Raw genomic sequence first — 14895 nt, forward strand, 5'->3', positions numbered from 1 at the left:
CAATTCTCAACTGAATATATATTCAGTTTTACCAGTTTTATTTTCATTTTTACTTTTATATTGATTATTATTTTATTAAAATAAAAGATAATAATAAAAGATGAAATGCCATGTTTAACCAGAATTCCTCTCCCTGTGTGGCTGAAATGATGGTAAGGTCACCCTAATTATTTCTATTTCATTCAACATGTTTCAAGTTAAGCAAGTGACTGAAAACGTCAGAGTGAATATGAACAAATTCCTAATTTAGTGACTATAGAAAGCAAATAATTGGACTAAGATAAAAGACAAATACACTTAAAGAGCCTCACAAAAAGAATTTCAAAATACTTTTAAAAAAGAGTCAACTTCAGACTTCTTTTAATAGCCTACCTTAGTTGCTGGGGATTTTCATGGATACCAACCACCCAGTAGTGATCAGATTTTCCTTTGCAGTGCTCTCTTGTATTACATACAGGAGTCCATGTATTACCAAGTCCTCTGTTAAGCATTCGAACAATTCCTTCTGAATCCACGTAACAAGGGGTACCTAAACACCAACAAAAAAAGAAATCACTTGGAGACATAGCTACATGTTGTTAAAGAAACCCTATTTCAGGCCGGGCGCGGTGGCTCAAGCCTGTAATCCCAGCACTTTGGGAGGCCAAGGTGTGAGGATCAGGGCGGATCACGAGGTCAGGAGATCGAGACCATCCTGGCAAACACGGTGAAACCCCGTCTCTACTAAAAATACAAAAAAAAAACTAGCCGGGCGAGGTGGCGGCGCCTGTAGTCCCAGCTACTCGGGAGGCTGAGGCAGGAGAATGGCGGGAACCCGGGAGGCGGAGCTTGCAGTGAGCTGAGATCCGGCCACTGCACTCCAGCCCGGGAGACAGAGACAGACTCCGGCTCAAAAAAAAAAAAAAAAAGAAACCCTATTTCAAATACATTATACATACCAAGGATTCAACTTTGCTTTCAAAAGCAAAACACAAAACAGAAGCAAATAATCTAAGATTATTTACTGTAAAATTTCATTAACCATAGAGTAAGACCTAACAGAAAAAAGAAAAAAAATTGTATTTGATATGACTAAAATTTACACAAATAAAGTGAAAAAACTGAGTTTCAGTGAAAACTATGCCACCTGCTGGAAGATAATAATAATTTTATTTACTTATTTATTTATTATTATTTTTTTTCGAGATGGAGTCTCGCTCTGTTGCCCAGGCTGGAGTGCAGTGGCATGATCTCGGCTCACCGCAAGCTCCGCCTCCCGGGTTCATGCCATTCTCCTGCCTCAATCTCCAGAGTAGCTGGGAGTACAGGCGCCCGCCACCACACCTGGCTAACTTTTTTTTGTATTTTTAGTAGAGACAGGGTTTCACTGTGTTAGCCAAGATGGTCTCGATCTCCTGACCTCATGATCCGCCTGCCTCGGCCTCCTGAAGTGCTGGGATTACAGGCGTGAGCCACCGTGCCTGACCAATAATAATTTTAAAGCCAATTTTAGTAAAAAATTAAACATGAATGAGAAGGTTTCCAGTTGAGAAACATTTAGAAAAATGATCAAAACCTGATACAAGGTGATCTTTACAAAATTTATCTTTAGTACTCTTCTTCTTCTCTCTTCTTTTTGTTGGCCTTGTTACTATTCTGTCCCCAACTACTGGGTAAGCAATTCTTACCTAGTAAAACAGAAGCATTCTTGTTTTCCACCTATTCTGCTTCCAACTCAGGAAATCTGTGGCAAATTACCTGATCATCCCTTTTCTTATCTGTGGCTTCATACCCCCCTTACTCTGCAAACATGAGTTTCCTCAGGGTCTGGATCTAATTGGTACTTGGGAGAAAAAAATCTATACAAATGGAAGTTATCAATGGTTCATATTATTAAAGCCTGAGTGACTAACATCAAAACAGAAAACACATCTAGAAATGGTTGATATTTTAAAGAGAAAGTGGAGTTTCCAGCAATGTAAATGAAGAATATGAATCTCCAAAAAGAGAAATATTTAAGTCTCCATGAGACAGGGTTGACCGGTGATTTAAAATAAGGTACTCCTGGGCCAGGTGCAGTGGCTCACTCCTGTAATCCCAGCACTTTGAGAGGCCAAGGCAGGTGGATCACCTCAGGCCAGGAGTTTGAAACCAGCCTAGCCAACATGTTGAAACCCCATCTCTACTAAAAATACAAAATTAGCCAGGCATGGTGGCACATGCCTGTAGTCCCAGCTACTTGGGAGGCTGAGGCATGAGAATCACTTGAACCCAGAAGACAGAGGTTGCAGTGATCTGAGATGGCATCACTGCAGTCCAGCCTGGGTGACAGAGTGAGACTCTGCATCAGAAAAAATGCAAACACAAAAACAAATAAAATAAGATACTCCTCAGTGTGTTTCAGATCATCTGTCATAAACCTCTAGAATTTGGTCTAAAATAGCACTTATCCAAAATAAATATTATGTGAGCCAAAAGTGTAATTTTTAATTTCCTAGTGCCACATTAAAAAAGAAAAACGGCTACATACCATGTATCTGAACGACAAAAAAATTAAATGAAAAAATTTAGGCTGGGGGCAGTGGCTCATGCCTGTAATCCCAGGACTTTAGGAAGTCGAGGCAGGTGGGATCACCTGAGGTCTGGAGTTCAAGACCAGCCTGGCCAGCATGGTGAAACCCTGTCTCTATTAAAAATACAAAAATTAGCCAGGTGTGGTGATGCAAGCCTCTAATCCCAGGTACTCAGAAGGCTGAGGCAGGAGAATTGCTTGAACCCAGCAGGCAGAGATTGCAGTAAGCTGACATTACATCATTGCACTCCAGCCTGGGCAACAGAGCCAGACTCCTAATTTATTCCTTAAAAAAATACATATATATTTTTAAATAGAGATGGGATCTCACTATCTTGTCTAGTCTGGTCTTGAACTCCTGGGCTCAAGTGATCCTGCTGCCTCGGCCTCCCAGAGTGCTGGGATTATAGGCATGAGCCATCGTGCCCAGCCAAAAAAAAAAAAATTTTTTAAGAAAAAAAGGGTGAAGTTAATGTTAATAATACATTTTATTTCATTGAAGGTATCTCAAATACTATCATTTAACAGGTAATCAATGTTAAAAAATTGTTGATTTTTATATTTTTTTTCATGGTAAGTCTTCAAAATCCAGAGAGTATTTTATACATATAAGCACATCTCAGCCATATTTCAAGTGCTCAATAGACATACATACGAGTTATTGTAATAAACAGTGGAGCTCAAGAAAATTCTAAGTTTTGTGTATGATCTGCTGAAAAAGACACAATTTATTATTGCTTTGTGTCACCTCCTTGCTATTTAATAAACTTTCAGAAAAATATATTTCCCTCTGTAAGTTTTCTAACGAGAATTCTCATGAAGAGAGATCTTAGCCGGGTACAGTTCCTCACGCCTGTAATCCTAGCACTTTAGGAGGCCAAGGTGGGCGGATCACTTGAGCCTAGGAGTTTGAGACCAGCCTGGGCAACATGGCAAAACCCTATCTCTACAAAAAATACAAAAATTAGCTGGGCACGGTGGCATACCCCTGAAGTCCCAGCTACTAAGGAGGCTGAGGTAGGAAGATGGCTTGAGCTCAGGAGGTGGAGGTTGCAGTGAGCTGAGATCATTCTACTGCACTCCAGCCTGGACAACAGAGCCAGACCCTCTTGCAAAAGAACATAAAAATAAAAGCAAGATCTCGTACATAAAATAATGGCTACCTTGCCTAAAGATTGCAGTTCCCAGTTCTGCCAACATATTAAAATAGAAATTTAAAATATAAAATAAAGATAATTTATCCTTAAAGAAATTAATTAGGAATAAAACGATGAAATAATTTTCTTCTTGAAGAATATCTTAACACTTTATGTTATACTTGTTTTTTTTAAACAAATTTATCTTGCCTTCAGCTGAAAACCCAATCCATGCAAGGTAGGATTTCCTTGTAAGAGGAAGAGGGTCACCATGCACAATTTGTTTTTTCTTTTTCCCCAGCTCTAGCAGTTGAACTCCAAGGCACTGATCCCCATCAAATCCTGTACCTAATGAGAAAATGTAAATATAAATCAGGCATTAAAGGTTATCCAACTATAATGCAGTCTACATTATTTTCTGTGAATTGATTTTGTGGTAAATTACTAGACTGACTAGCACTACTTTTTATGAATAACCCATCTAACTGAGGCATCATTCAGGTATTAGAAACAGAGTAAGATGTTATATGGATTATTCACATAAAGTCCTTATAAGTGGGCATTTATTCACTCAAGAAATATTTACAGAAAGATTACTATATGCCAGCATTGGCCTAGATCCTGGAGCTACAGCAATAAACAAAGTCACTGCTCTCATTAAATTCAAATTTCAGGTAGAAGACAAATTAAAAAACACAAAATGAGCAAAAAAAGTTATCAAAAAGTTAAAATAATGTGATACAGAATGTCAGAGTGGTTTGTTAGACTGGTTAGTCAGAAGTGGATCTCAGAAAGTAAAGTTTAAGCTAAGACATGAACTGGAAGCTGGAGCCTGCCATACAAACATGAGGGAAGGAACATGAAAGTGGATGGAGGGAACAACTAATGCAAAGTCCTAAGGCAGGAAGAATAGAGGGCTCAAAGAACACAAAGAGGCAGTATGGCCAGAACATGGTAATGAGAAACAATGGTAAGAAATGAGGTTGAAGAGGCAGGCAAAGGTCAGATTATTGGGGATCAGTACATCACCTTGACAGCTCTCAGAAGTTTGACTTTGGCCGGGCGCGGTGGCTGAAGCCTGTAATCCCAAGCACTTTGGGAGGCCGAGACGGGTGGATCACGAGCTCAGGAGATCGAGACCATCCTGGCTAACATGGTGAAACCCCGTCTCTACTAAAAAAAATACAAAAAACTAGCTGGGCGAGGTGGCGGGTGCCTGTAGTCCCAGCTACTTGGGAGGCTGAGGCAGGAGAATGGCATAAACCCGGGAGGCAGAGCCACGGCACTCCAGCCCAGGCGACAGAGCAAGATTCCATCTCAAAAAAAAAAAAGAAGAACAAGTTTGACTTTGATTCTAAAAGTGAAGGAAAGTCAGAGAGATTTGAGAAGAGGAGCATGATCTATGTTTTTAAAAGATTACCTAGGCTGCTGTGTGGAGAATGGACTGTGGAAGGCAAGAATTGAAGCTAAAAGACTAGTTAGGAGACTACTATTGACAGTCCAAGAGATGGCATCTAGGTTGTATTAGCAGAAGACATGAAAAGAGACAAATTTAGAATGTGTTATTCCATAGAATTGACATGATGATATAATTTTACTGTTGGAGTTGATGGAGGGGAAATGGAAAGAGAAGAATCAAAGATAATTTTCAGATTTTTGGCTTCAGCCACTAGATTGTTAGTAGGCCATTTACTAAGATGGGGAAACTACGTAAGAAGCAAGTTTGGAAGGAAAAAAATCATTTTTTATTATGAGTAAATTAAGTCTGAAATGTTTGTCCAAACTCTAAATAGATTTCAAGTGGGCAACTGGATGTATAAGTCTGGAGACATAAGGAGAGGGTAGGGTTGGTGCTATTAACTTAAAAGTCATAGACACTGAGATGTATTTAAAACCATGGATTATGATAAAATTCCCCAGGGTGGTTTCTCAAACTGCATTTTTTTGACCTGTGAGTCACGGAATCAAGTTTAAGTTGCAACTAGCATTTAAAAAAATGAAATAAAAAAATTTAAACTGAAATCGAAGAGTAAACATTGTCTATGAGACTTTTATTTCAGTTACATTTGCAGATATTTATAGAACAGTTATATAGAATATATTTCTTTTCTTCTTCTTTTTTTTCTTTTTAAAATAAAAACAGGGGCTTGCTATTGTTATCCAGGCTGGTCTTGAACTCCTGGGCTCAAGCAACCCTCCTGTCTCAGCTTCCCAAAGTGCTGAGATTACAGATGTGAGCCACCACACCTGGTCCAGAATCTATGAATCTATGTCTTACTGTGGCAAAGCAGACAAAAAGACTGAAAGACCCTGACCTAGAGAGTAGTAGAGAAAAAGGGGATACACTCCAGCTAAAAGGTAGAGCCAACAAAAAAGTAAAAAGGGAGTTGCCAGTGAGGAAAAATATTGAAAGTATGATGTCACAGAAGTCATGAGAAGAAGGTATTTTCAATGGAATTATTTTTTTTAAAAGCACAGAGATTATCAGTTACCTTGGTAAGACCAGTCTTAGCACAGTGATGGGGACTAAAGAAAGACATGAGGGGAGGAAAAGGAGACAGCAGCTTTTAAAAAGTTCACATTCAGAGTTGTTTTGGCCCTTCCTACTAGGAGTTATTTTTATGGAATTTCAACGCTGAAAGTTCTCTGGTCGTGCTTGCCAAATGGTAAGATTTAGACATGGAAGTAATTAACCAAATTCCACCTTGGAATCCTCTCTATAATATAGTTCTATTAAGAAAACATTTTCATTTTTATTGCTACTAGTAAACACAACAAAATTCTCTACATGTAAAGATCACACTGATTCAAAAAGAAGTATATAATCCAAGACAAAAAGAGTAACAAAAACAGCAAAAAAGCTCAAATAATTTCCATTTTAAACTTCAAGTCATAGTAAAATCATAAAAGACTGAAAAAAATCTACCTCTGTGATAAACAATGAAAAGCTGTTCTCCATGTCCTGCCATTGATACCACAGGTCCAGCAAGGCTGAATATCTCTTTCTGAATCCCTCCAATAGTAAACAATCGAAGAAGCAGGGCACTAGTTGCGGCAGCAGCCCATCCTTGACCGAGACATATGGCTTCGATATCCTCATTCTGAGGCAAGTCTATTATCCACTCTTTGCTTGAATCCCAAGAACTAAAGTGCAGGCAGTGAAGCTTGCTAAAAATTAAAACAAGACAGAAACAATCAAACTTTCATATGATATACATATATAAAAAATGAGTAATCATGATATTCAACAACAAAACTAAATAGTTTACTTTCTATTACACACAGTATAAGAAGTTGCTTTAAAAAAGTAATTATGAAATACCCTTAAAATGAAATATATTGTTATCTTTCTAGTCTTTTTTCTTTGCACATACATATATGTAAGTTACTATTATATGAAATGGAATTTTGCTCCGTCACTCAGACTGGAGTCCAGTGGCATGATCTCTGCTCACTGCAACCTCCAACTCCCAGGTTTAAGCAATTCTCCTGTCTCTTGCCTCAGCCTCCCGAATAGCTAGGACTACAGGTGGGTGCCACCACGTCTGGTTAATTTTTGTATTTTTAGTAGAGACACAGTTTCACTATGTTGGTCAGGCTGGTCTCAAACTCTTGACCTCAGGTCATCTGTCCGCCTTGGCCTCCAAAAGTGCTGGGATTACAGGCGTAAGACACTGTGCCTAGCCTGAAGGATACGAATTTCAAGTCACACAGAAGATAGACTAAAATCCATGAAGTGTATCAGTACTATAATCAGCTGAAGAAGGGATCAAGAGAGGGCAATCTCTTGATTAACAAAAAGCTGAAAAAATATTTTCTTTTCTTTTAAGAAGAAAAACATTCTGCACCCATTGCTTTCCCATCATAATTTTTTTCTTGACATCCATCTACTTATTTATTTACCTACCTACTTATCAAACCATGTAAACATCCAAAAAACATTAAGTAGAAAAAGCAAATGGGTGACTAGTATATTTTTTGGTTTGTTTTTCCGTTTTTTTTTTTTTTTCCTTTCTCGAAGTGAGATTTTAATTCTAATCCATAGTGACAAAAATGTAGATTAACAGTTGGCCAAGGCTAGGGCTGAATTAACTGCAAAGGGATACAAGAAAACATTTTCGGGTGATAAAGACACAGTGACAAATATCTAGACTAATAGTTGGCCAAGCCTAGGGTTGAACTAACTGCAAAGGGATATAAGAAAACATTTTCAGGTGATAAAGAACATTCTGGGCTGGGCGCGGTGGCTCAAGCCTGTAATCCCAGCACTTTGGGAGGCCGAGACGGGCGGATCACGAGGTCAGGAGATCGAGACCATCCTGGTAAACACGGTGAAACCCCGTCTCTACTAAAAAAAAAATACAAAAAAAAACTAGCTGGGCGAGGTGGCGGGCGCCTGTAGTCCCAGCTACTTGGGAGGCTGAGGCAGGAGAATGGCGTGAACCCGGGAGGCGGAGCTTGCAGTGAGCTGAGATCCGGCCACTGCACTCCAGTCCGGGCGACAGAGCGAGACTCTGCCTCAAAAAAAAAAAAAAAAAAAAAAAAGAAATCTGGAAGGATACATATCAAACTGTTAATAACAGTTATATCTGAGAGTAGAATTCTGGGAGGAGCTTTCATTTTCTGAAACTTCTATACTGTATACTGTTTTTTTTTTTTCTCTACAATGTATGTATATTACTCTCACAATAGCAAAAAAAACAGCACTTAACAATGTAAAAAAAATCCCATCTCTTGCATTACTAACCATGCCATGTCATTTTGCTATGTAGTTAGAGCATGTAATGAGGGAATCATTAGGGCAAAAACAGACATATGTTCTGAGGTATTTTGGGTGTGCTGGTGTTTGTACCAATCTCTTCTGAAATTTCATACTACAAAAAATAAATTTTGTTTTTATTAACTTTTTGTCTTTAATTTCAACAACTGTATCTAACAGTTTAACAGTGCCAAATTCTTCCTAATAATCTTGAGTTTACCTTGCTAGTTCATCAGTGCTTTCACATGCCAACAAAATAGCTTCGTGGGAAAGATCTGCTATTGTATAATTCAAAGTGTTTGATAAGTGTGTTGCATGGTGTATGGAGGAATCATGGAACTCCACATCTATGGCATTGTCTTGCTCATCATTATAGCAGCGAATAATTCCAATAGAGTTCCACACCTACAAACAGGTAAGATTAAATATAAGTCTGAGAAAAACTGACGCTCCTAGAATCAGTAAGCCACAGTAGCACAAATTAACAAATATTATAATTAAATCTGTATTAAGATTTAGGTTTTGGGAGCTACTACATCTCATCTATCTCTAAATAGTTTCTGACAGGAGTCATAATACCAGAGCTACAATTACTTATTATTTCCTTCATGAGAATAAGATACATATATACTTATTAATTAGCAAATGGAGTATTTAATAATATTTAAAAATAAATTACATGACTGTTACTTTAAAAGTACATTACAGTTGGTCTTTGAACAACCAAACCATTAAATTCCTCAAAAGAAACATTTCAATAATTGAGTTTTCTTACAAATATGAATGCAAATAACAAGACTTTTTTCCTATTCTAACTAGTTATTCTATGATAAAATAAATATATACATTTTAAGAAAACATAATTTTTTTTTTTGAGACAGAGTTTCGCTGTCACCCAAGCTAGAGTGCAGTGGCATGATCTCGACTCACCGCAACCTCTGCCTCCTGGATTCAAGCGATTCTCTTCCCTCAGCCTCCTGTGTAGCTGTAGTTACAAGTGCATGCCACCACGTCCAGCTAATTTCTATATTTTTTTAATAGAGATAGGGTGTTTCACCATGTTGGCCAGGCTGGTCTCCAACTCCTACCCTCAAGTGACTCGCCCACCTTGGTGCCCCAAAGTGCTGGGATTACAGGCGTGAGCCACCACGCTCGGCAGAGGCAACATAAATTGATACCACTTGGAAAACTTATCTTGCATGATGTCCATTATAAGTTCATACTTGGCCCTAGAGTTTCTAATAAAATTAGTGCCAATATTTTATTTAACATAACTATAAATAAAATATTAACACTAATAAAAAAATTAAGACCTATGACTTGATAACTACTGATAATAAAAAGTTTTATTAATATTAATCACCACCCTCAATCTTTACATACAAATTTATGCCAGGCCTATACTTTTAAAAAGGCAAAATCCTCAGAGTGGAAAATGTCATATAATCAACATAGAAATACTAAACTTTTTAAGAGCTCAGGCCAGGCACAGTGGCTCACGCCTGTAATCCCAGCACTTTGGGAGGCCAAGGCGGGTGGATCACGAGGTCAGGAGATCGAGACCATCTGGTCAACAAGGTGAAACCTCATCTCTACTAAAAATACAAAAATTAGCCAGGCATGGTGGCGGGCACCTGTAGTCCCAGCTACTCGGGAGGCTGAGGCAGGAGAATGGCGTGAAACCGGGAGGCGGAGCTTGCAATGACCCGAGATTGCACCACTGCACTCTAGCCTGGGCAACAGAGTGAGACTCTGTCTCAAAAACAAAACAAAACAAAAAGAGCTCAAACCTAAGGCAAAAAGCCAATATAGTCATTTTGTCTATTCATGAAATATATATTTAATGTGTACTGTATCATGCCTTGTTCCAAATCCTAAGAACATATCAGTACACAAAACAAAAATCTTTATTTTTGTGTAGCTTTATTTTTGTGTAGTGGGGTGAGGAAAAGGGGCAGATTTTTTTCCCCCATAGTACTTACCACCTTCTAATATACTATTAGTTGCCTTCTAAGAAAACACCTCCTTACTAGAGTTTTGGAGTCAGTATAATCTTCTATGTAACAATGACTATGAAGAATAAGGTTTGAAAGTATTGCCAAGAAACACTGCAAGATACTAATATTTACTTATGTTCATTTAATGTCATTTTGGAAAGCAGAATTTTATTTAATGTCATTTTCAATAAGGTTGAAACAAGATTAAAATTGTGAACTAACCATAAAATAAACTAACCACAAAACTATAATCAACTAAAGTGCTCCGGGCTACTTAATCAAAGTTTTAAAAAATACGTTTTATCCAAAAAAATTACCTATAGTAAGAAAAAAGTGCTGAAAACCTACTAAGAAGTTAAGTGTAGATCCAAGGCTTACCATGAATCTGTGAGTGAGATGCAAGGGTGTAGAACCTGACTGAAATGGCTTTTGCCGGGGAGTTGGCATGGGTCCATCATAAAATGGCCTTTGGGATGTTACAAGTGGCAGATTGTGAATGCTGCCTTCCTGACCATCTTCCTCCTCCTCTTTGAGAAGACTAGAACCAGTTTTTAGCATTGAAATATCTACAACACAAAGGATCATAATTAAGGGAATCACGAATACCAATGATTTGGAAAAAGGAAAGCATTATGGAATCTAGTAACTTTTTCATTCATATGCAATGACGCTGACATGCTATTTGCCTCTTTCACGTGTTAAAGAGATGCAGTGATGGTGCAAAAGCAATGGTGGGTAAAATTTCTGGTGCCTTGGCACCAATCAAGGCAGTGGCACCTAACTGTATTAGTCATTACCGCATTGTTAACCACTACTCACTTGCAGTAAAAATATTAATTTTATTAAATCTTGACACTTATACAGATTTTTTTTTTAAAGTTGTATGCTAAAATGAGAAGTGTGATGGCTGTCTTAAAAAAAGCACTTACACAATTATTTGAGTTGTAAGCTGAACTAAGTGATTTTTTTTCATAGAACACTACTTTTACTTAAAAAACAAATGCCAAATAAACTATGGTTATGCAGAATTGGATCTTTGGCAAACATTTTCTCGGAAATGAATGAAGTGAGCCTGTCAATTAAGAAAAAATAACTGGCAGAATTTGTTGCCAACGACAACATTTGAGCTTTCAGGCCAGGCGCAGTGGCTCACACCTGTATTCCCAGCACTTTGGGAGGCCGAGGCAGGCAGATCACTTAAGATTGGGAGTTCCATGTTGACCAGCCTGGCCAACATGGTGAAACCCCGTCTCTACTAAAAATACAAAAATTGGCCGGGCGCGGTAGCTCACGCCTGTAATCCCAGCACTTTGGGAGGCCGAGGTGTGCGGATCACGAGGTCAGATCGAGACCATCCTGGCTAACATGGTGAAACTCTGTCTCTACTAGAAATGCAAAAAATTAGCCGGGCGTGGCGGTGGGCGCCTGTAGTCCCAGCTACTCGGGAGTCTGAGGCAGGAGAATGGCGTGAACCCGGGAGGCGGAGCTTGCAGTGAGCCGAGATCGCGCCACTGCACTCCAGCCTGGGTGACGGAGCGAGACTCTGTCTCAAAAAAAAAAAAAAAATTAGCCAGGCATGGTGGCACATGCCTGTAATCCCAGCTACTCAGGATGCTGAGACAGGAGAATCGCTTGAACCTGGGAGACTGTCTCAAAAAAAAAAAAAAACAAGAGCTGGGCACAGTGGCTCATGCCTGTAATCCCAGCTCTTCGGTAGGCCAAGGAGAGTGGATCACTTGAGGTCAGGAGTTCGAGACCAGATTGACCTACATAGTGAAACCCTGTCTTTACTAAAATACAAAAATTAGCCGGGCGTGGTGGCGGGCATCCAGAATCCCAGCTACTCGGGAGGTTGAGGCAGGAGAATCACTTGTACCCAGGGGACAGAGGTTACAGTGAACCGAGATCACGCCACTGCCTTCTAGCCTGGGTGACAGAGCCAAGACTCCCTCTCAAAAAATAAAAAAAAAGAAATTTGAGCTTTCAGTTAAAAATTAAGATATTGGAAAGCTTCTATTTGCCATTATGAGCTTCACAACTTTCTAGTACTTAGAAACTGCTGATGAGATTGGTAACAACACTAGCAAATATAATTTATAGGCAGGTGCTGTGACTCATGCTTGTAATTCCAGCACTTTCGGAGGCTGGGGAGGAAAGATCACTTGAGGCCAGAATTTCAAGACCAGCCTGGGCAACAAAGCAAGATTCCATCTCTATAAAAAATAAAAAACTAGATGGGCATGGTGGCATGCATCTGTAGTCCTAGCTACCCAGAAGGCTGAGTGAGAGAACTGCTTGAGCCCAGGAGTTCAAAGTTATACTAAGGTATGATCATACCACTGCACTCCAGCCTAGGTGACAGAGCAAGACGCTATCTCTAAAAACAAAAATTAATTAATTAAAAACAACATATAATTAAAAACAAAAACAAATACTTTATATTAGATAATAAAAAGTGTCAAAGATCTATAAACCTCAGTGAACCAATATTATCAATTCATGTTACAAAATTAAACATGATTTTAAAAAATCCATTCAACGTTCAAGTCAGACCAATACATTTTTTTATTTTATTTTCTTCTGAGACAGGGTCTTGCTGCCTAGAGCGCACTGTTGCAATCATGGCTCACTGCAGCCTTGACCTCTCAGCCTCGAGAGATCCTCCTACCTCAGCCTCCCAAGTAGGTGGGACTATAGGCACAGACTACCACACCTGGCTAATTTTTAAAGTTTTTTCTAGAAAGAAGGTCTCACTATGTTGCCCTGGCTAGTCTTGAACTCCTGGCCTCAAGCAATCCTCCTGCCTGGGCCTCGCAAAGTGCTGGGATTACAGGTGTGAGCCACCATTCCCAGCCAGACCAATGAATTTTAACATAATAGAGCCATAAGAGTTCACTGAAGTTTTCAGATTACATTTTGCAAGTAATCTTTAGGAAATGATCATCTTCTGAGTCTTGGTGCAACATCAAAGAATATCCACAATTAGTTGAATGTGCTATTAAAAGATTTCTTAAAATACTTTTCTCTTTTCATATTACATATTTATGTGAGGCCAAATTTTCTTCATACACTTGAAACAAAAACAATGTATGGCAATAGACTTAATCCAGAAGTAGACGAGAGAATCCAGCTTTCCTCTATGATAGACATTACAAAGATTGCAATGCCACTCTTCTCACTAAATTTTTTTTGTTCTTAATAAAAAAGTATTATTCATGTTTATGTGAGTTTATTGTTATTTTTAAGTGAATAAATATTTTTAAATTTATGAATTTTAATTTCTAATATGTAAATGACAACAGACATAACTCTATATAAATAAATGCCCTCTGAAGGGTCCTCAAAATTTTTTAGAGTATAAAGGCTACTGAGACCAAAACATTTGAGGACTATTGTTCTATAAACTCTATATGACTTTAAACAGCACAACATAGCACTGCACACTGGCATTTTACTTGATAATGTTCAAGTGTTATTTCAGCATGTGAGTTGTCACAATAAGCACTCTATTCAAAGATTTTAAATTACAATCTCAATTTCTTTAACGATACAATACTATTCAGGTTACCTATTACTTCTTGAGTTAGCGAGGTAGTTTGTGTCTTTCAGAAAATTCGTCCATTTCATTTAAGTTGTTAAATTTATGGGCACAGTTATTCATAATATTGCCATTATGCCTTTGATATTAACAGTAGCGCTGCCATACAGACATATAATGTGAGTTACAGCTGTAATTTTAAATTTTCTAATAGCTATGTTTAAAAAGTAAAAAGAAAATAGCCATAATTTTAATAATATAGTGCATTTAAAATACATATTATCATTTCAACATGTACTATGTACACAAAATTTCCCAGGAGTTTTACATTCTTTTTTTCATATTGTCTTCAAAATCTGGCTGCACTCCATGGTAAAACCCCATCTCTACTAAAAATACAAAAATTAGCCAGGCATGTTGGCTCTGTAATCCCAGCTAGTCAGGAGGCTGAGGCACAAGAATCACTTGAATCCCGGAGGCAGAGGTTGCAGTGAGCCAAAATCACACCACTGCACTCCACTCTGGGTGACAGAGAGAGACTCCACCCCCCAAAAAAAAAAAAAATCTGCTTGCACTCATAACATATCTCAATTTGAACTAACCACACTTCAAGTGCTCAACAGCTACATGTGGCTAGTGGCTACTACATATTAGACAGCACAAATCTACAGATCTATAGTGATGGCCCATCCCTCTTTCATTCTCTATGTTAGTAATTTGTGTCTTCTCTTTACTGATCAACCACGATAGATATTTATTAATTTTATTGATCTTTTCTTTTCTTTTGAGATGGTGTCTTGCTCTGCTGCCCAGGAGGGCATGCAGTGACGCGATCTCGGCTCACTGCAACCTCCGCTTCCTGGGTTCAAGTGAGCCTCTTGCCTCAGTCTCCTGAGTAGCTGGGATTACAGGCA

The 14895-nt window shown here is 38.5% G+C and overlaps 1 protein-coding gene across 1 annotated transcript in view; it reads right to left on the reverse strand.

Annotated features, from left to right (window-relative positions):
• WDHD1 (WD repeat and HMG-box DNA binding protein 1) overlaps positions 1-14895 on the reverse strand; it is a 90865-nt gene that overhangs the window by 40154 nt on the left and 35816 nt on the right. Inside the window, exons 12-16 of the mRNA XM_011961977.1 lie at positions 10822-11009; positions 8667-8851; positions 6614-6855; positions 3898-4035; positions 373-529 (exon numbers count right to left, since the gene is read on the reverse strand). Of these exons, the coding sequence (XP_011817367.1) occupies positions 373-529; positions 3898-4035; positions 6614-6855; positions 8667-8851; positions 10822-11009 (910 nt within the window). The remainder of the gene's footprint in view (positions 1-372; positions 530-3897; positions 4036-6613; positions 6856-8666; positions 8852-10821; positions 11010-14895) is intronic.

Source organism: Colobus angolensis, unplaced genomic scaffold (genome assembly GCF_000951035.1).
Source record: "Colobus angolensis palliatus isolate OR3802 unplaced genomic scaffold, Cang.pa_1.0 Scaffold57, whole genome shotgun sequence".
In the NCBI taxonomy this organism is placed as follows: Eukaryota; Metazoa; Chordata; class Mammalia; order Primates; family Cercopithecidae; genus Colobus; species Colobus angolensis.